This window comes from Penicillium argentinense (assembly GCF_028826775.1).
Source record: "Penicillium argentinense strain IBT 30761 chromosome Unknown utg000011l_segment0_segment0, whole genome shotgun sequence".
Lineage (NCBI taxonomy): Eukaryota > Fungi > Ascomycota > Eurotiomycetes > Eurotiales > Aspergillaceae > Penicillium > Penicillium argentinense.
Genome location: NW_026622670.1, coordinates 2,091,070 through 2,111,218, shown reverse-complemented (window position 1 = coordinate 2,111,218; position 20,149 = coordinate 2,091,070). Strand labels below are relative to the sequence as shown.

Here is a 20,149-nt window from a genome sequence, read left to right as displayed (position 1 = left end):
ATGGGTCAAAGGTTCTTCCGCTTGAAGCTGCCTGCTCTGCAAATTCGCGGTCACAATGTCTTAGGGCTAACATCTAAACGAATGAAATGATTTCAACTCAGAGAGGTGGAGTATGTATTCGATCTAGCACCGACTACTTATTGTAAAATCTATGTGCTTCCTCACTACTGCCACTGCTCGCGCAAATGAGCGGATGGAAAGTCAATGACACTGATCAAACTACACCGACCTACACAGTGTAAGTCGGACGTCGTCCTAGTCACGCCCAATGTGACCTAGAACGTGACGGTGTCTCCCGATGGTGAGACCTAAGGAGGGCTTAAGCTTCCTCTTCATAAGACCCTACTTTTGGATTGCCAAGTTGATAAAGGGTAACGCTACTGCGTTGTGTGACCGGATGATCGGCCATGCATGCTGTGAGGGCAGCCGATTTTCTCGGGAGCTCGATAGGCCATTTACAAGCCATTATCGCTAGATGCATGTACTGATAATGTAGGGACTATCATTCCGATATCGATGTCGGCAGTGCGGCGAATGGGATTAGTTTCAGACATAGCACAGATCGGTCGCTGCGTCTACTGCCATCTGTGGACGTTAATATGCTTGGTAGATGGTGTATGTGAGCTGTCCTGGGCACAATGTCCACATAACATGCTGGGACTCCAGTAGCAGATTATCAGGGGTAAGATCTGGAATCTCCAATCTTGGAAGTTCCCTCGATTGTCTACTATGCAACAAGGTATGGCGTCACATGATATTTTCATCTGTAGTCGACGACGGATCGCACATACCCTTTGACAACTTTTCCAAATCGCCATTACACCAAGTGCGTGCCTCACCAGTTAATTCTCAACGTCAAGCGGGGGTGTCAGACTAGCCCTGCACCGTTACGTCGCCCTTGCATCGCAGGCCATTCCGCACAACAAGAAAAAGGCGTGGATAACCGAACCTGACGTCGATGAGGCAACATACCCGTTTCGAAATCCAGATGACCCGCCATAAGCGGGCCCAGAACAAAAAAAGGAAAAAGAAAAGAAAAGAAAAGAAAAGAAAAGAAAAGAAAAGAAAAGAAAAGAAAAGGCAGGCAGAGCGATTTGTCCGCGCAGTTGGCGCATGTACTCTTATTACATGTACTCTTATTACGAGGACCAACGGACCACTACGAGGGATCTAGATAGGATTTCAATCCTACTCGTGACTAGTTGTGATCAGGCTAGACACGAGGGGTTATCAGGACCAGTCATCAACCCCCCTCCCCACTTCAGGCTATAGGCATCATGACGGTGATTCAGTTGACCCAGACGCTATGACATCGTTATCAGTGCCTGGGAAACCAGATCGAAAATTCGAGCCGGGCCGGTCAAATCATTACTTTTTTGAAGCCCACATTCCGGTGAGGCATTTCGAACATTTGCGACAAATGCCTCAATAGGGATTCTGTTGCGGATAGGGATTCTGTTGATCCATGCGACATATTCGAGTCTTTTCCTGAATTTTTGACTTGTTTCCAGCAAGTCAAAGTATCCCTGTCTGACATAGTACATATTGTACGCCCTCCACTTTTGCGGGTGGTACCTGCTCGCGTCTCAGCCCTGGAGGGAGTCCGTCCTACTGTAGTCAGCGCCATGTGTCAGGCCAATGAGAGGGCGTCGATAAGCAAGCCAGGACTGTCGATCCAACTGGGGCTAGCAGGTCGAAAGGGACCACCAATTCCATTCTGCTTTCTGGTTCCTTCCCACTTGCTCGGCGGTCATTTCTGGTCATCGCCGTACTGCGGTATTGCGAGCGCATGTGCAGGGACATGTGCCTCCGCAAATACCCTTACCCTAGAACTTCCCTATGGAGGCATCTTAGGGTAGGTCTCGTGCCCTAGGAAGTCCCGAGGGCCGTTCTCGACTCCCGTCGACTCGGGCTGACTAACCACGTGTGTTTCACTGCTATTCTTGTCTGTGCGGAAAATAGAACTGCGCGCGGCTGTGCAACGCAATGGCACGGCGGCCGGTCCGCGAGCATCTGGAGATGGAGAGGCTCGGGTCTGATCGAGGACAGGGCTATTCTTGTCCTCCGTAGTGCAGGCGGAGGGCCGCCTGGCTGAAGAAAAGTCTTAGGTATTCTTAGACAGGGCTGAGTTTATGTGTGAGATCGGAAGGGCCCCAGAGCCACTAGGTCGCTCCTAAATCCCCCGACATTTTGGCCCAACACCCATTCACAGCTCAGGGAAAACCCGGGGAAAGATCGAGTCGCCACTTTGCAGAGAGGGCTCACTGTTCGTGCGTGCACTCTGGAGAATCCCTGCCCCCTGGGGTTCTCCCCTACCCATCTTGAAGGTCTCAATATTCGCCCATCCCCAGCCTGAGGCCTTTGCAAGCAGCCCTAGGGGAAAATCACGCATTTTGCCATAATTTGAATGTGTATCTTACATAGCCGAGTACACGCATACATGGATACATGTATTCCAGCGAAAAATGCGAAAAGATTAAATCCGCAAAAGATAAAAAAAGGCGACGCGACTCGTGATACGTCCCGCCGAGTCGCAAACCCGTGGCCGGCATCGGGGCGGTTCCCACCAGACGGCGTGATTGGTGCTTCGGCGGAGGTTTCGAGAACGTTTTGCCACGCTCCACCTTGCGACCGCCGTGTCGCCTGCGCTCGATCGCGCGGTGGCTGGGCAGACGGGGCGGCGGATCGTATTGGTACGGCGCTGGTATCTGCTGGACCAAGTGGGTAAGGTCTCCGTCGCGGTACTTCTATGTATGGGGAACGTATTGTTAGTTGTCCACCGTAACACCACGACGATTTGCAGGTATCCAATCTCGCCATTCCGGGGCCATCGCCCTGCAGGTACGCAGAGTCTGCGTTGTCGATAAGGTCTAGACAATCGATATATCGTGCGCTAGACCGTCCAAGTAGAGAACGAGACCATGCCACGCGGCAACACCTGCAAGGCAGCGATAACAAATGGCGCATTCGAGCCCGTGGGGGATCAGGTACCGATGCGGGTTTCATCCTGCGCGGGACGGTGTTGGTTTGGATCTTGCGGAGGAAGCTAGAGCCTGCCTCCACGGCCCGTATACATCCGTCGAACATCCCATTACATATGTCCAAGGTGTATATCACAGGATTTGATGGTTTTTAGTAGCAAAAGCAATGAATAAAACTTTAATGCAAAAGTATACTGGAACAAAATTTATGATTTCTTTTTTGTTTACCTAGAAAATATGCGATATTTTCTGGACCAGGTGCCGGATCTACCTATATGTATCAGTCCCGGGCAATGCAGCAGATATGTACCTGGTTCGAAGGGGCCTTCTGGCAGCTGCACGCGAAAGAAAATTCGTAACTGGCTGCTCTTTGAATTGAGAATAACCAGTCAGATTGGCACAACGTCCGTAATTATCCGTCCAGACAGATGCAGACATGCCCTAGGGTGTCCCCGGGCTGAACGATCCCCCGGACTTTTCCCGCTGGGGTTAAAAGACGGAGCAGCTGGACCTGGATAAGACGTGGGGTTCCGGGAGATCAGAAGAAGGGCTCTGACCTGCTGGAGGCCGCAGAGCACCCAGTTCCTCCAATTGATAGCGCTTGATTTGATGGTGGTGAACAGACCAGGGGTGTTCAGTGGGTGTTATCGGTCCAACGGGAACAACAGGATTGATCATATTACTGGGCCAGATTACAAGGCCCAAGCGGTGATTGGACCTCGCTCGACCTGACTATCACGACATCGAGGTCATAGTATCGCGAAAAGGTTAAAACAACTCCTCCATACAGTAGGAGATGCCCATAGCCTCGAGTGGCGGTGACCGCGGTTGTCCATACCATAATCTAGGAACATACTATACCTAGGTAGCAATGCAAAGTCCGGAAGGAACCCCTGGTCGCCCGAGGACCCGAGAAAAATAGATTCTAAAGTAGACGGCCGAGCAACAAGGCGATTCAGCCAGTGCGAGGCCCGAATATGCCTGCGGAGTGGATGATCACTTGTGATCGAGCGAACTTGTCGGCGACGACCGGCTTAGCAGCGCTTGTATGATGCGACGATGATGACACGGAGGGTGGCGTCGAAACTGGTCGGCAGATTTCAGTCCCTGGGCCCTGTCAACCGGGCAGCGCTTGTCTCGCTTGAAACAATATAATTTTGGGAGCGGCAGAAAAGCGTGCTTTTGCGACTGCAGTGCATCAACACAATAAAACGGAATGGGCTCGATGCGAGCGATTTTCCGTGCCCTTGTTTCCCCAATGATCCCGGTTTCGGGCAGCAGGAATGTGTTTTCTAGTATGAGGCACTTTTGGTACCGGCGTAACGATACGTAAGCCCACCGGGTCTGAATACCGCTAGTCGGTTTCGGGAGTGGCTGACCCGCGCCTTCTCATTCTGCGGGTTCCCCCCCAAGGAGTCACGGCTGGCGTGACTAAATTTAAATCTTTATCGGCCTCCCCTCCTTCTTAAACCTCACCCATCTCCCTTTTGGATTTTCCATCCATCGTCCGTTTTTCAATCCTTCGGGATTTCTTCCACTCTCACCTTCTCCATCCTTCTCTACTTGCCCAGCAAGTTCAGTCCTTCTGCTTTTTGACGTTCACACACATCACAACCGTTCATTATGGTATGTCGCTCACCTGGTGACTCACATCGATTCACAGCGATCCCCGGACCGCTGCCGTCTGCCTGCGATCTGGTTTCAATTGGAAAAATACTAACGGTGATCCCGCCCACAGGCTGCCGATTCAACTGTCATCTCCAACACGGAGAATGTACGTTTGCCTTGATGATTTGGATTTCCACAATGGCCTTTTTTTGAGCCAGCGAGGAAATACAAAAATACTAACTAATCTGGGGGTGAACAGCTCATGAAGTACATGTCTCTCGACCAGCGCGGTCGCGTTCAGGCCGAGTACATCTGGATTGATGCCGTCGGCGGTACTCGTTCCAAGACCAAGGTACGTTGTCACTTCTCTTCTGCGACGTGATTCGACCCTTCATCTCCGTATGCGTTGTGGCCGACAGGGTGGCGCAGCCTTATCACGCTCTGGCGATTAAGTTCTGCGGCCGCGGGGCTCGCTGGAGACGCGCGACGCCACTGCTGCAACTATCCGCATCACGTGAGATGGCGGGGCAACACGACCCTTATCGGACATGCTGGCTAACTGGGATGCGTTTCAAATAGACTCTCTCTAAGCCCGTCAAGTCCGTTGACGAGCTCCCCGAGTGGAACTTTGATGGTTCCTCGACTGGTCAGGCCCCCGGTGACAACTCCGATGTCTACCTTCGTCCCGTCGCTTTCTTCCCCGACCCCTTCCGCCAGGGTGACAACATCCTTGTTCTCTGCGAGACCTGGGACTCCGATGGCAGCCCCAACAAGTTCAACTACCGTCACGACGCTGCCCGTCTGATGGAGACCAACGCCAAGGAGGAGTTCTGGTTCGGTCTGGAGCAGGAGTACACCCTTCTCGGCACTGATGGCTGGCCTTACGGCTGGCCCCGCGGTGGTTTCCCTGGCGCCCAGGGCCCCTACTACTGTGGTGTCGGTACCGGCAAGGTCTACTGCCGTGATATTGTCGAGGCCCACTACCGTGCCTGCCTGTACGCCGGTATCAACATCTCCGGAATCAACGCCGAGGTCATGCCCTCCCAGTGGGAGTACCAGGTTGGCCCCTGCCCCGGAATTGACAGTAAGTTTGACTCGCCTTTTCTCATGAATTTCCCGATCCACGAGCTAACTGGTGTTGAAGTGGGTGACCACCTTTGGATGTCTCGTTTCATTCTCCACCGTGTCGCTGAGGAGTTCGGTGTCCGCATCTCTTTCGAGCCTAAGCCCATCAAGGGTGAGTGGAATGGTGCCGGTCTGCACTCTAACGTTTCCACCGCTTCCACTCGTGCCGAGGGTGGTATGAAGGCCATTGAGGCCGCCATGAAGAAGCTCGAGGCTCGCCACATTGAGCACATTGCCGTCTACGGTGAGGGTAACGAGGAGCGTCTGACTGGCCGTCACGAGACTGGCAACATCGACAAGTTCTCATATGGTGTCGCCGATCGCGGTGGCTCCATTCGTATCCCCCGCCAGGTCGCCAAGGACGGCAAGGGTTACTTCGAGGACCGCCGCCCCGCCTCCAACGCCGATCCCTACCAGATCACTGGTATCATCGTCGAAACTATGTGCGGTGGCCTCTAAACCGCAAAACATCATTTGGTCTTAGCGCTCCGATACCCTCCGGCAACCAACGGGGAGTCCGGACCATGAGAGCGGCCTGACTGCGTGAGGGAGCCCATAGATCCTTTTTCTCGTGTGCCTTTTTTCTCTTCCACTTTGCCGTCTATCTTCTGAACCCTTTTCCGTCTTTCATCTCCCGGCGCCAGAGTCCACCTCCTGCGTTCAGTTTCTCCTCCCTCGTTGCACTCGCCGATCTAATAGTTTTTGTTTTTTCAAACCCCTCTGCGTGACATGGGTGACTTCGTTTTCTTTCCAACCCCTCTGCATGACATGGGTTATGTGTGACGTACAATAGCATAGAACCACCACCTGGATGGAAAAAAATACCATCGTTTCAAGAAAACACCAGAATAGCATGACAGCTTATCGTCTCCTAAACAGATTCTAGCCCCTGCCTACTCGCTTCTCAACCGACGCCCTGAATCCTGGTGATCGACCGGCGGCCAAGGGCTCGACTTGGTACGTCCGGGGTATAGTAGAAACCTTCTGCTACCCCCACGCTATCACCTAGTCAGATCTTCCGACATATCAGCCCGATCTACTCCACACTCCAATTATCGCGATGTTTTCGGTTAAATGCAAGCCAATGCCGAGCCTGAACCCCACACGCAACAAACCCCGGGACGGGGCTCCACCTCCCCTTCCCACCTGGCAGATGGCTGGCAATCTATGCACGTTCCCGGGTCACTCTCTTCCCAAGGGTTACCGACATTGCTGTCGGGCAAATAACGCTACCAGTTACTGGGTCTTTCCACGCTACAATCCACATCTCGACTTCGCCATTCCCCCATGCCAAAAGTCCTCATCCGAAGCTGCGAGTTCTGTCGCTCAAGAAAGGTCCGATGTGATGAGCAACGGCCTTCCTGCAAGACATGCTATGACCACAAACGTGACTGTGTTTATCACATCACTTTACCGAAACCGAGGTGTGCCATTGTGGATCATTGACATGCGGCTCAAACGCGCATCGCAAATAAAGCCCTTGCTGATGATCTCATTATCCAGACCAACGAAGGCCGTGGTTAATGCTCTCCAGTCGGAGAACAGAAAAATCAACGCCCTGGTTCAACGACTCAAAGATGCAACGACACCGGAAGAGCTTTGGCAGACCTTCCACTCGGGCGAGGACGAAGATGGAGCCAAAAGTGTGCAGCCGCGAGGAGCCCGTACACCACCTACGTCTAGCTATTCCCACAACGCCTCTCCAAATGAGGAGAAGGTAAATAACCGACCGGAAGAGACCGAGTTTGTTCAACTAGTTTCTGACCAGACGACATTCGACGCCTCGTCCTACGTCTCCGTGGATGAATCAGGCAATTTCAACAGCTTCGGACCCTCATCAGCATGGCAGATGATCACAGACACTCCGAAAACCATTCAGTCAGCTGCAAATTTCAACACCAAAAACACACTGGTTGCTAATGCGGCCTTAACACGGCAGCTAGAGTATCAATTAGCCACGCTTGGCGAGCTTGACGGTGTACCTATCGATCTCGCAACCCATCTCCTCGATCTACACTGGTACGTGGGCTACTGGATGGTGGTGTATTTGGGTCCCGATTTCTGTTGAACAGCATTTTTGCTTGTGCCAGCAAGTTCTCCACAAGACCTGAGCTTCGAGAAAAGTTCGGCGATTCTAAAACAGCCGGGTCTCATTTCTTTCGTCAATGCGACGAGCTGATAAGCCAAGAGAACCTTCTCCTGCAGCCAAGCCTATCCACTATCGTCGGACTTTTACTTCTTGGGTCCACCCACGTCGCTCGAGGTGTAACCACAAAGGGCTGGCTTCTCACAGGTTATGCCTTGCGCATGGTATATGACCTCGGTCTCCACATAGATCGCAAAGGTGTCGAAAACGACGCCGTAGGTGAAGAAGCTCGGAAACGCATTTTCTGGGGCGCTTTTATCTGCGACAAGCTCCAGAGTCTGTACTTGGGCAGACCATTTGCCATCAAACTTCGCGATGCACACGTTTCGCTCGAACTGAATGATATCATAGAGGAAAACGAACTGTGGACTCCATACAAAGACCCGACAATGGGCACAGCAGAAAATGGAAGCGACTATCAGCCACGGTTTCCAACATACTCGGTGTCCTGCTTTCAGCATCTTTGCCTTCTCTCGAAGATCATGACGCGCATAATCGACGAGTTCTATGTTGTCGGCGCAACCGTGGCAAGTGCCCAATCAAGTCTGCGCAGCATTGATGATCTACTACGACAATGGGAAGGAAACCTGCCCGATGGTCTACGCATAGACCCTGAAAATCGAAAGATGCGTATCGCCAGCCAAGCACCGAACGTCCTCTGTCTTCATGTCATCTACAACGCCCTGATCATTCTTCTCCATTGTCCTTTAGTGGCTGATGGCCATTTACGCTCTGCATCACCGCCAGTTGTATCTTGGAGGCGCTGCTCTGAAGCCGCAGAGAGAATTACGCAGATTGTGGCCTTGTACCGACAGCTGTATACCCTTAGAGGAGCGCCATATCTGGTCAGCTACGGGTTGTACGTGGCGTGTACGATCCATGTTCGCAATGCAGGAGCCAACACCCACACGGTTGCTAGTGAACATGGAAATAAGCTGGAGCGGAGTGTTCGCTGGCTTGAGGAGCTCGCAGTTCCCAATCCTGCTGTAGAGAAGACTATTTCCATTATCCGCAAGCTAATGAGTGTGAGAGGTGTCAGCCTTACAGCATGCACTATCTCCTCCGGTGACACTGCGCACGAAGAGCAGTTTGACACAGAAGAGAGTTATGGCAGTCATTCTGAATCGGTCAATTCAGATCTAGGTCCATCATTATGGGAAGACAAAGGGTTTTTCATTAACGCATGGGACGAGTCTTTCTCGGACGATGTTTTGTATGGATTTATGGAGCAGCAATCGTTCGACGGATGATACATGGACACAATATTGAATGCCTGGCCAGGATCTGCGACAAAAAATGAAAATAAAAGACAGATTATTTACACTGTTAAGCCGCCCTCTCTCATTCAAATCGACGACAAAGATTTGTATGGACAGATTGATCATGTGCCAAAATCACCTCCACGTTTTCCAGCTTTCCCAATTCCTGCACTCTCTGCAGGTGTATCTCTGCAAGATCTTTATTATGATGCGTACATTTTGACCTTCCCATTTCATCAAGATAAATAGCAGTTTCGCTGAGCCCATTCAAGATTCGAATATCGTGGATTGTATCCCCAGCCAAGAACACCCACCGATCCGCATCTGTTCGCACAAGCAAATTGATATGCCCTGGACAATGACCTGGAGCATTGATGATGTACAACGACCCATCTCCGTAATAGTCATGTGCATCTGGAAATGGCCCCAGCGGAGCCCAGAACGATTTCTCATCGGAAGAAGGCAGCTCCACCGTCCGAGACGGGGAAGCAAACTCGAGTCAAAATGCGAGTGTGCATTCGATGGATAGCTATCCGCGCCACAAAGAATTTTTTTTCGCACCTGGCCCAACCAGGAATTTCGTTTGACGCCCAAACCTACTCGGATACCCGATATGATCGTAATGAAGATGCGAGAATAGAACGGAATGGATATCAGACTGCGGATCGAGTCCTTTCAGCTCCAAGCTATCGAAGAGATCTTCTGGGACTTCGCATTTGATAATGCTATTCAAGCGCTCTTGAACTGCAGGTGTGTAGTTCTCGATATCCTTTCGGATCCCTAGATCAAAATGACCTTTTGGCCTGTGGGCTCGTGTTCAAGGACCCAGGACATGGATGGTACTTGACGGACATCGTCTGGGTCTGTATTGGCCACGAAGTACTTCATTTGGAGGTACAGATAGCCTCCAGAGAGGATATGGGGTCGAATTCTGGCATTGGGGGTCGATTGTCTTGGGAGAATGTCTACCATGGTATGTCATGTATCATGAAGAGGAAGGATAGAAGCGATATTTACATTTTCATGCTCTCTGCTGCACATACTGTTCTACTCTGTTGTAGAGACCATGTTCGACCCCGCAATCTTCGAAAATCAGCAGGCCTCCCATGTCAATGCGCCTCGGCCGCGTCTCCGATCAACCGACCCCTCACGGAGAGTCTCACTCCGACTAGAATTCCAAGAACTCCCGACTGGATTTGGAGTTATGCTGAGAAATTAGTGGTCACTTGAGAGGCCCACAGAATGATGACAGCGCGACCAAGCCTCTTGTCTTCTAATTGACATCTACTGCCCTTGAATTCGCGAGCTTAAATACCCGGCCATATTAACCATCAAGATGGGCTCTATTTCGGGGATGAAACGTGTTGTTGAAGAATATACCATACAAGGTGTGTCTTCTGATTTTGCACACAATAGTTCGCTTTAGCCGACTTTCTTTTCAGTTCAAAAATGCCTCCCTTCTGGATACATGGGCTTTCATCGGAGCCCGATGGACACCAGCAGCATCCCGAGCCACCTTTCCTGTCTACGGTCTGTACAGAGACTGCACAATTCTTCAATATTCAATACTAAGAGGGGCGATTTAGATCCTGAAGATAATCAAGTCGCATATAACATCTCCAATGTCTCTCGAAGCGAAGTGAAGTCGTCCATCGACGCCGCACAAACAGCCTTCCACCCATACAAGCAACTCACCCATCGCAACCGCAAGAACCTCCTCCGCGAATGGACGAAACTGATTAAAGCAAACCGCAGAGGACCTGGCAGCAATCTGTACACTAGAGTTAGGAAAGCCCATCGCGGAGTCCTACACGACCGTGGACTACGGGATCAGTTTCCTGGAATGGTTTGACGGCGAAATCGAGCGACTCTACGGCGAGACCATCCCGGCTGCGCGGGGAAGTAACCGAATAATGATGACCGCCGAGCCCCAGGGCGTCGTCGCGGCAATCACGCCGTGGAACTCGCCCGTAGCAATGATTCTGCGCAAAGTCGGGGCGGCCATATCAGCGGGAAATACGGTCGTTCTCAAGCCTGCGCCTGAGACGCCGATGTGTGCGATTGCCATTGCGAAGCTATTCGAACAGGTGGATTACCCCGAGGGAACGTTGAATATAGTCACTGGAGATGCGGTTGCGTCGGTTGAAATTGGGGATGAAATGTGTCATAATCCGGTTGTGCGGCATCTGAGCTTTACGGGGTCGACTGCTGTGGGCAAGCTTTTGAATGCGGAGTGTGCGAAGCATTTGAAAAAGACCAGTATGGAGCTTAGGTAGAAACGCGCCGTTTATTGTGTTTGAGGATGCGAATATTCAGAACGCTGTTGACGGTAAGTCGTTCTACGTTTCGCGATCCGAGGAATAACTAACTGGTTTTTGCATCTGACTTGTCATCAGTGGTCCAGAGAGCATATTAATCAACACTCGATCATGCGTCCAACTCTTCCCTTGTCACTCGACTGTCTTCTCGACAAGACCGCTCTGATTACTGGGGCAGGGTCTGGAATCGGCGAAGGAATAGCTAAATTTTTCACAAAAGAGGGCGCGAATGTGATTATCGCAGACATAGCCACGGACGGAGGCACGCGGGTCGAGAAGGACATTCAACAGACTCACTCCGAAGGTCTCGGCCGGGCTTTATTCCTGAAGTTCGATTGTACGACAAGTCAAGCATGGAAAGATGGGCTGAAATTCGCTCTCAACAAGTTCGGAAAGCTCGATATTGTTGTCAATAATGCTGGCACAACTTATACCAAAAAGCCGAGTGTTGTGGTTACCGAGGCAGAGTTCGATAAGATTGTCGCTGTTAATACCAAGAGTATCTATCATAGTGTCGTCCAAATCATGCCCTACATGGCTGAGCGACGCTCCGGCGTCTTCATTAATACCTCGTCAGTGGCTGGATACAAGGTCCGGCCTGGACAAGTCTTTTACGGTGGGACGAAGGGCTTCGTGAATACAGTGAGTCCAAAATTGGATGCAACCATCGTAAACACTACTAATATGTCATTCGCAATAGATCACACAAGGGTTGGCTGCAGAATGGGGGCCCTATAATATCCGAGTCAACTCCATTTGCCCACAAAGGTCTCCGACAGGCTTGCTAGAGAGATTTTCTGGCGCCGCAGATACCTCCGAAGAGCGCGCTCGGTTTTCTAGGACGGTTCCTTTGCAGAGGATGGGCGATGTCGATGCCATTGCGCATGCTGCTGTCTACTTGGCTAGCGATGAAGCTAGCTTTGTGACTGGAATTAATTTCACCGTTGATGGAGGGAGACTAGCAGCTTAGAGACCTGGTTTCAGCAATGAATCAAATTCGCTCAATTATAATGGGATTCAAAAGTCACTTGATAATTTATCGAAGTCTTAACTCTCACCTGTACAGAGAAAGAAATGGTGGCTCAGAATAAAGTGATATAAGCGACTGATACAAAGAAGTTGAGTACCAGAACAAAAGCCCAGATCATCCAAAACGCCCTTCCAACAAACGTCACAGATATACGTACATCTTGGCAAATATGTGGGGAAGTATATAAGGCTGGTCTAGATTGCGGGATAGTGATGGCCCATTCATCTCAAGTTCTTGCATCCGATCTACCTCTTTGCGATGGATCTTGAGAAGTATATCCCACAGCACCTTGAGGGGACTCAGTCTGTCGTCTGTCTTGATGAACGTGAAGAATATGGCTTCATTTCAGTCAAATTCGATGCTGGAAGACAGAAAAAGCTGCTACGAAAGATTGACTGGCGTCTCTTGCCGGTGCTATCTCTGTTTTATCTGATCTCATTCATGGACACGGCAAATATCAGCAATGCCGAAGCTGCAGGGACTCGAAGAGGATCTGAATTTGACCGCCGCTGAGTACAATTGGTAATTTCTGCGTTGCCTCGCATTTGATTAATATTGCTTATGATCTATCAATAGGGCATTGACGATCGTCTTCTTCCCCTACGGCGCTTTCGAAGTTCCAAGTAACATTACGCTGAAATTTACGAGGCCTTCGGTGTGGATTCCGATCATTATGCTTTCATGGGGATTAGAGTAGGCTTCTCGCCGGCGATCTCTTTATCTCACGAGTTCTTCTGACGAGTGAACGTGACTATGATGATGTGCATGGGCTGGGTCCAGAAGTACTCTGGGCCATTGGCCACACGTTTCTTCTTGGGAGTAACCGAAGCTGGCTTATTCCCGGGTGTGACTTACCTTTTCTCGACTTGGTACTGTCGCTATGAGCTACAGCTCCGTATTGCTCTTCTCTATTGCGCTGCCAGCCTAGCAGGTTCTTTCTCAGAGCTCCTTGCCTACGGCATCGGATTTAGAGATGGTAGTCCTTTTCTTCATCATACGATGCCCTATAGACTAACATTCGGCTATCTGATAGGAATCAGAGGGTACAGCGGCTGGCGGTGGATCTTTGTCCTGGAAGGACTTCTCACGATTGTGGTCTCTCTGTTTCTTATCCATTTATATGCGACGAACCGGTATCGTACTCTTGGCTGACCGACGAGGAAAAGCGTTTCATTACACTGAGGCTGCAGTGTGATGGCCATAGAAGCGGGTACAATGAGCCTGCATTCCAGAAATTCCATTTGAAGCAGGCATTTACTGACTCCAAAGTCTACCTTGATTGTGTAGGGTCACTTCCAAGCCACTTTTCGACCTTCTCTGCTTACAAATGATCTTCCTAGATTTTGTTCTTCACTGTCTGCGTCGGCACATATGTGCTATCTTTCAACCTTCCAACGACAATCAAAATCCTGGCTACACTGCCGCCCAGGCCCAGCTCATGCCCATCCCAGTCTACGCATTTGCAAGTATAATGTGTGTACTGAAGTCGTGGGTCTCAGATCGAGTGGGAAAGCGCCATCACGCCGTTATCGTCCCTTACTTCATTGGAATTATTGGGTTGGTTATATGCCTGACTGTCAATCCCCAGGAGAAGCCGGGAATAGTGTACCTCACAATGTTCTTCATCGCAACATCGCTGTTTCCAACGACTCCAAGTGTAGTCTGTTGGGTCTAAACAATTTATCAGGTCAATGGAAGAGAGCGGTTGGTATGGCTCTGACATTTACTGGGGGGAATATGATTGGAGGTGTAGTGGGATCCAATATCTCCAATATCTTCTTGGCCGACGAATCTTCGACTTTCCACAAGGCATACTATATAATGGTGGCTATTTTTGCGGCTGGTGTCTTTATAGCCACATTCAAACTGTGGCTATTGATTCAGACGAATTGGAAACGAGATGAGTTGGTTGCAAATACCCCCGAAGGTAACCGGACAATCTTGGACGAGGAGACTAAATGTTGGGGTGACAAGAGTCACTTTTTCCGTTACACGCTCTGATATGAGAACAACCACGTACTCATCCTGAGGCTTAGACACACACCGCAGGAACAGGTATAACAGATATATCTGAGGGCATAATCGAAATACATAGCCTTTTTATGATGTTTTGCATAGACTCTCCAAGTGCCCTACTAGGAAGGGAATGAAGCAGTCATGTGACCGTGAGGGATAGTATATACATTTTTCCTATTTGGATACAGTACAGAAGTGGGTCTATAGCGGAGGTGACTAGGATTTAGCTCTGAGCCCTCGAGTGCTCTGTGTGAGAATCCGTACTTATAGATAAGGAGATTCAAAGTAGATCATGAATTCAAACAACTGCTTTGGTATAAGACTATAGATTGGCGCAATTTCTAGTATGTGTCTTCCTGGTACACGGTAGGTCCTAAATTAGATCCAAATCATTCCTCGTCCATTCAGATCCTCATCATGATCATAGTCCAAATGCCAGACCGCCCACAACACACGCGAAAACAGCGCCAATCCAAGCAACATTTCCGCTTGTCGAGATTGCACCCGCCGAACCAGTTCCTTGAAAGCCGCCTCCTTCATTAGACGAGGATCCTGTGTCGTCATTGGCGAGGGGGCTGGCCGTAGCAGTGCCAGTGGAGTCATTGTCAGATGCTGTGGAAATGGGAACGGACTCGGTAGAGCTCTTCAGGCTGGTAGCAGAGTACGGAGGAGTGAGTCTGGCGGTTATGTAGTACTCAAAAGACTCGCTCGCCTCGGCACTGGCGGTAGCGTAGGCAGACCAGATGGTGGTTGTCGTGGTTTCGGTGGAGGTGACGGTCTTCACTGTGTAGGGGGAATAAGAGGTCCAGAAATAGTACCAATACGTCCTGCAAGGTAGTGTTCAGCAACGGTTTTCTCGTTTGGTATCCAGAGCCCACTTACCAGTAGTAGGTCGTATAGTAGTAGGAGTGATAGCGATAGGTGGCAGTTGTAGTAGTCAGGGTCTCCGTGTCCGTTTCAGTACTTGTGGCTGTTGTCGCCTCTCCTTCATCGGAACTTCCTAAGCAGCCCGAGCTCGGGCAACAGACCTTTCTCCCATTGTTAATCATGCATTTGTAGCCAGCAAGGCAATATTTGCCATCACTACAGCATTCTCCGTCCTTTGGCGAGCAGTTGTCCGTCCCACAGCAGTTCCAACCGGAGGGACAAGTTCCGCCAGTACAGCAGACCTCGTCGGAGTCGGCGCAGTAACCATTTCCGCAGCACCCGCCTGTTGAAGGGCAGCAGCGTGAAGAGTCGTAAGCGCATTCACTGTATCCTGCTCTGCATTCATAGGCGCGTCTGTTAAGCCCGAAGAGATCGCGAGTCGAGAGAGTCCCAAAGCTGGCCTCGTGTATGCTTGCGTTGTACGAGAGCCGTTCTTCGTTTTTGAGAGCTTCGCCGGTCACAATTCCCGAAAGGAGGAGCAAAAGCCCTGTCTGCTTGGTGATAAAGGTCCTCATCTCGAACCAGGCTTCGAGCTAGGCAAATCGGCTTTCGTCGAAAGGATTAACCTGTGGGGCCGGGAAGCAGACGCCTGCTGGAGACAGCCTTCATTTAAGTAGAGTTGGGAGGGCGACCTTGCGGCTCTGTGAATATTATGACGGTGCCATTAGCCGGACTGCGCGAGAGCCTGAGCACACGGTGTGTCTCGTATTGGACGAAGAGGGTGGTCGGAGCTGACAGAATTTGCTTGTGGCTAAATGCCCAGGAACGAGATTGTTGGCAAATACGAGTGCCACGATCCTTGGCGCGCTCTCGGATTGCTTGTGCCTTAATTGCGGCGACGGAACTCATAAACCCTGCAGCTCATGGCTGGTCCACGCGTAATGCCCTTCAAAATTAATTGGACTCGAGGCCTCGCCTTCATAAAATTGTTCAGTATAGCAGCCATGGCAGGTTGGCGGAGGAGGCTCGGAGCTCGTGGAGGTTTGGCATACGATCGGGTTAGTGGGCCTCGTGATCTGGGAAGGACAGCACTAAGGAGTAGCGCGGCAGAATACGAGGTGACTGCCCTACATCAGTGGTGTCTCTCAGATCTCAGAGATCGGTCTAGTACTCAACCGAAGAATGAGACTGAGTCGAAGCTTGAATGGTAACGAACGAATGCATTGGAACTGAACCACTGATCGCATAAGCATTGTGATGTGGGTAACGAACTGGAAACACAAGTAGAAGATCTTGAAGGTGTTTGATTTGATCAGTTGGCTTTTTATACCCCCACGCATTTCACCAAGCCCGGTTGGTCTGTTTCTTTAATGCTGAAGAGATTGTGAATTGTGAATTGTATGTGATAGAGTTTGTTCGCAGAATTGCTGAGAAGCAATGATAGGCTTCGCAAGTACCACGAGGGCGATAAGAGATCTGGGAGGCCAAGTAGCGCAAAGCAGGTCTTTGGTGATTAACCATTCTTCATGTTTCCCCAGAGAAACTCGAGTCTCGCCTTCCCGCCACTCTCTTATGGCGTTTGCAAAAGATGTATGCACGCAATCCTCGGTATAGATTTGCCGACTCCACAGATCCCAGAACAAGGTGCTTATATAAGACAAAAATATGCGGTATCACGTGATAACACCGGGACCGGGATAACCAAGATTAGCATGGGCATGTTCGAAGGTAAACGGACGATGAGAAGATCAGTAGGCACTTTAGATGAATGCGTTAAACAATGTTCTCAGATTGGAATTACTTGTTCCATGTGGCATGCCAATCCCGCGGAAAACCTCGCTGTGTTGGGCGACTGTGTGAGTCACAATAGTTCGCAATAGCAGGGGAAAAATGAAAAATAAATTCGTAAGAAATAGAGAAAGTAGGAGAGACTTGTTAGGGGAATTGCCTGCCTGATTAGGATTGCAGGTGACCTGATCGGGAGGTCCAGCTTTCCGGGGATACGCTTGGATTAAGGTTGTCCCCGGTGAGCGCGACTCGTTGGGAAGCTCCTCCAGTCGCGCGCCGAGACTCGGAAGGATTTTTACCTGTCAGCTCAACAGCTCAACAGCATTCTTGTTTTCTTTGGTTTCTTCGTTTCAAGCTACTTTGTTGTTTTTACCCATGCTTGTGTTTACAAGCCCGACGTCGCAGCGAGCCACGCGATCACCCGTCATCCGCCTGACTTATCAGATCTGAAAACGGATTTCCGCCTTTGCTTTCTTTTTTTTCTCCGCTTGACCAACTCCAACCAACTCGGTCGCTAACTCGAGACGACTCGGAACTGCCCGAGCATAATCCACGGAGCAGTGGCTTCAGGGTAGGTGCATGCGATACTTTCTCATGTGGCTTCATTTTTCTTCTAGCGCGCCGGGTATTTCTTAGACCTCGGCAAAGGCCCCGATCTTCTCGGAAAAGTTCTATACATGACATCGGGAAGACCGCCCGCTGACAGGTCCACAGCTGCGCAGCATCCCATATATATTCCTTGCTTTGATCCAGAATTGGTGCTCAAGAGTATTTTAATGCTGAGAGCCGCTTAGACTCGGTCTGTTGCATAGCAAGAGTGGGGGACCGATCCACATGCCCGAGGGAAGGACCAGAAGCCGGAAAAAAGAAAAGCAGCCGAAGCGCTGGGAGAATAATACAATGTCGACCGCAACCCCCGAGTCCACGGTTGGTGGAAGCAAGGAGCCTGTCTCTGAAGACATTTACGAGCAACCACAGACACCTCCGCAGCCCAGGGCAATGGACGACGATCTCGAGCTGGGTTACTTTAATGTAGCCAATATCGAGCGCATCTACAGGTACATCGCCGTCGCAAAAATCCTTTATTACGGTCAATATTCTGACTTCAATTACAGGAAACTGGATCGTCGCATCATCTCTGCATTCTGGGTTCTATATTTTCTGTGTTCCGCTATCCGCTCTAACGTCGGTCTGGCGCAGACGATGAATGAAGATTCGGGCCATGATCTTGGAACTGTGTTGAACATTAATCCACACCAGATCTCCACCGGTTTGGCACTTTTCTATGTTGGTTATGTGGTGTTTGATGTGCCATCCAACCTGATTATGACCCGCCTGAGTCCGCACGTCTGGATGTGTCGCATTGTGCTCAGTGTTGGCCTGATCGGTACTTGTATGACTGCTATGAAGGCAGAGTGGAGCTTCTAGTGAGTTCATTGAATAGCTGATACACGGCTGTGTGCTAATCTCTTCCCCAGTCTCTTGCGACTCCTTCTGGGTATTGTCGAAGCCGGCCTCTGGCCAGGTATGACCTACTATCTTACCCTTTTCTACCCGCCTTCTCGCATTGGCAAGCGCATTGGCCAGTATTTCACTGCGTCGCAAGTCTCTGCTGCCGTCGTCGGTCTTGTCTCTGCCGGCTTCCAGAAGATGGATGGAGCTAAGGGATACGTTGGTTTCCAATGGATGTTCCTGGTCTGGGGCGTGGTCACCATTGCGCTGGGCTTCGTCCAGCTGTGGTGGCTACCAGACCGTCCCAATCCACCAGGGGAGCCGCACCCCAAGCGTCACAAGCTTTTGAGATGGCTGCCAGACACTCCCCCGGCCTTGACTGGCGAGGATGCAGTAGTCCACTATCACGATATGAAACGGGTCTACCATAGCCCCGTATGGACATGGATGGACCTCCTGCATGTCTTTATGGATTGGAGACTGTGGCCTTTGCTTATTATGTACTTTGGAGTCGTTGGCGTTGGCATTGGTGTGCAGCTTTATGCCAACTTGATCATTCAAGCGATCAACCCGAACCTCAGCGGTGTTGATATCAGTTTGTTGACTGCTCCTATCTGGATCGTGGGTGCCCTCTCAGTAAATCATTTATTCATGGCTAACATTCATGTGCAGATGGATCTCATCGCCATTCTCCTTGTGACTCCTTTCTCGGATCGCTTCCATCGCCATCGCGCTCTTTTCTTCTCCATTCCGACCTTGCTTCAGATTTTGGGTCTGCTTCTCACCAGTTATGCCGGCAGCGAGGAGAACCCCTGGCCGCGATATGGTGGTTTGCTTATCGTCGGCTTTGGACTGGGTCCCACTGTGCCCATCACCATGACGTGGACGGCGGAGATCTTCCAGCCGCGACATGGCGAGGTCGGCGTAGCGGCGGCGTCTGCCGTGGTGTCGGGTTGGGGTAACCTTGGTAGTATACTGACAACCTATGCACTTTATTCGGGTTGGAAGAGCGACTATGAGGCTCCCGGTCGTGAAAAGTACCGCAAGAGTAACCTGGTGATGGTCGGTATCTTGATCGCCAGTATTCTTTCGGCAATCCTGATGCAAATTTTGGTTCGGGTGATCGATGGTCGTCATCGGTACAATGAAGAAGATGATGTGGTTGATGGGGCAGCAGCTCGTGAGGCGGAGCAGCGTGGACTTGAAGGGTTGGGATCAGGTGTGAGACGGTGGTTTAGACGCGTCAAGACCATTCGCGAGTAAAAGGAAAGACTGTATAGAGCGGAAGTCGGGCGTGTTCAGGCTCATTGATGATAGTTGAAATGAGTGATGCGTGCCAGTAAATAATATCACAGCACAAAATAATCCTCCAAATTTGTCTCCTTGCTCTTGTCGTTCTCTCTGCTGCTTTTCATGGGTTCTACCCCTGTCTTGCTGGGTTCGTAGGAGAAAGTGACCCCTTCACGTCGGATGCAGCATCCGCACTTGTTCGTGCAATGCGAGAACAGATACACAGGGGCCCTGTCTTTTGAAACCGCGCCAGGCTCTAACTCTCTGAC

General features: G+C 50.6%; 7 protein-coding genes across 7 annotated transcripts; 5 read left to right on the top strand and 2 right to left on the bottom strand.

The window, feature by feature from the left end:
• Positions 1–1,837: 1,837 nt before the first annotated feature.
• On the bottom strand, positions 1,838–3,006 carry N7532_011805 (uncharacterized protein; the record flags this gene model as incomplete). The annotated part of the gene is made up of 4 exons (XM_056624296.1): positions 1,838–2,091; positions 2,266–2,373; positions 2,441–2,747; positions 2,992–3,006. 4 exons carry the CDS (start codon positions 3,004–3,006, stop codon positions 1,838–1,840), a joined length of 684 nt encoding a protein of 227 aa, XP_056469284.1.
• Positions 3,007–4,604: 1,598 nt separating this feature from the next.
• glnA (glutamate--ammonia ligase) lies at positions 4,605–6,173 on the top strand (the record flags this gene model as incomplete). The annotated part of the gene is made up of 4 exons (XM_056624295.1): positions 4,605–4,607; positions 4,720–4,755; positions 4,849–4,941; positions 5,169–6,173. 4 exons carry the CDS (start codon positions 4,605–4,607, stop codon positions 6,171–6,173), a joined length of 1,137 nt encoding a protein of 378 aa, XP_056469283.1.
• A 988-nt stretch (positions 6,174–7,161) lies between these two features.
• Positions 7,162–9,110, top strand: N7532_011803 (fungal specific transcription factor domain-containing protein; the record flags this gene model as incomplete). The annotated part of the gene is made up of 2 exons (XM_056624294.1): positions 7,162–7,733; positions 7,787–9,110. 2 exons carry the CDS (start codon positions 7,162–7,164, stop codon positions 9,108–9,110), a joined length of 1,896 nt encoding a protein of 631 aa, XP_056469282.1.
• Positions 9,111–10,455: 1,345 nt separating this feature from the next.
• Positions 10,456–11,395, top strand: N7532_011802 (uncharacterized protein; the record flags this gene model as incomplete). Its single annotated transcript, XM_056624293.1, has 2 exons — positions 10,456–10,507; positions 10,875–11,395. 2 exons carry the CDS (start codon positions 10,456–10,458, stop codon positions 11,393–11,395), a joined length of 573 nt encoding a protein of 190 aa, XP_056469281.1.
• Positions 11,396–11,548: 153 nt separating this feature from the next.
• On the top strand, positions 11,549–12,407 carry N7532_011801 (uncharacterized protein; the record flags this gene model as incomplete). Its single annotated transcript, XM_056624292.1, has 2 exons — positions 11,549–12,079; positions 12,138–12,407. The coding sequence occupies 2 exons, from the start codon at positions 11,549–11,551 to the stop codon at positions 12,405–12,407; spliced, it is 801 nt and encodes a 266-aa protein (XP_056469280.1).
• Positions 12,408–14,904: 2,497 nt separating this feature from the next.
• N7532_011800 (uncharacterized protein) lies at positions 14,905–15,925 on the bottom strand (the record flags this gene model as incomplete). The annotated part of the gene is made up of 2 exons (XM_056624291.1): positions 14,905–15,310; positions 15,366–15,925. 2 exons carry the CDS (start codon positions 15,923–15,925, stop codon positions 14,905–14,907), a joined length of 966 nt encoding a protein of 321 aa, XP_056469279.1.
• Positions 15,926–18,038: 2,113 nt separating this feature from the next.
• N7532_011799 (putative MFS transporter) lies at positions 18,039–19,853 on the top strand (the record flags this gene model as incomplete). Its single annotated transcript, XM_056624290.1, has 2 exons — positions 18,039–18,565; positions 18,617–19,853. 2 exons carry the CDS (start codon positions 18,039–18,041, stop codon positions 19,851–19,853), a joined length of 1,764 nt encoding a protein of 587 aa, XP_056469278.1.
• Between the last annotated feature and the right edge of the window lie 296 nt (positions 19,854–20,149).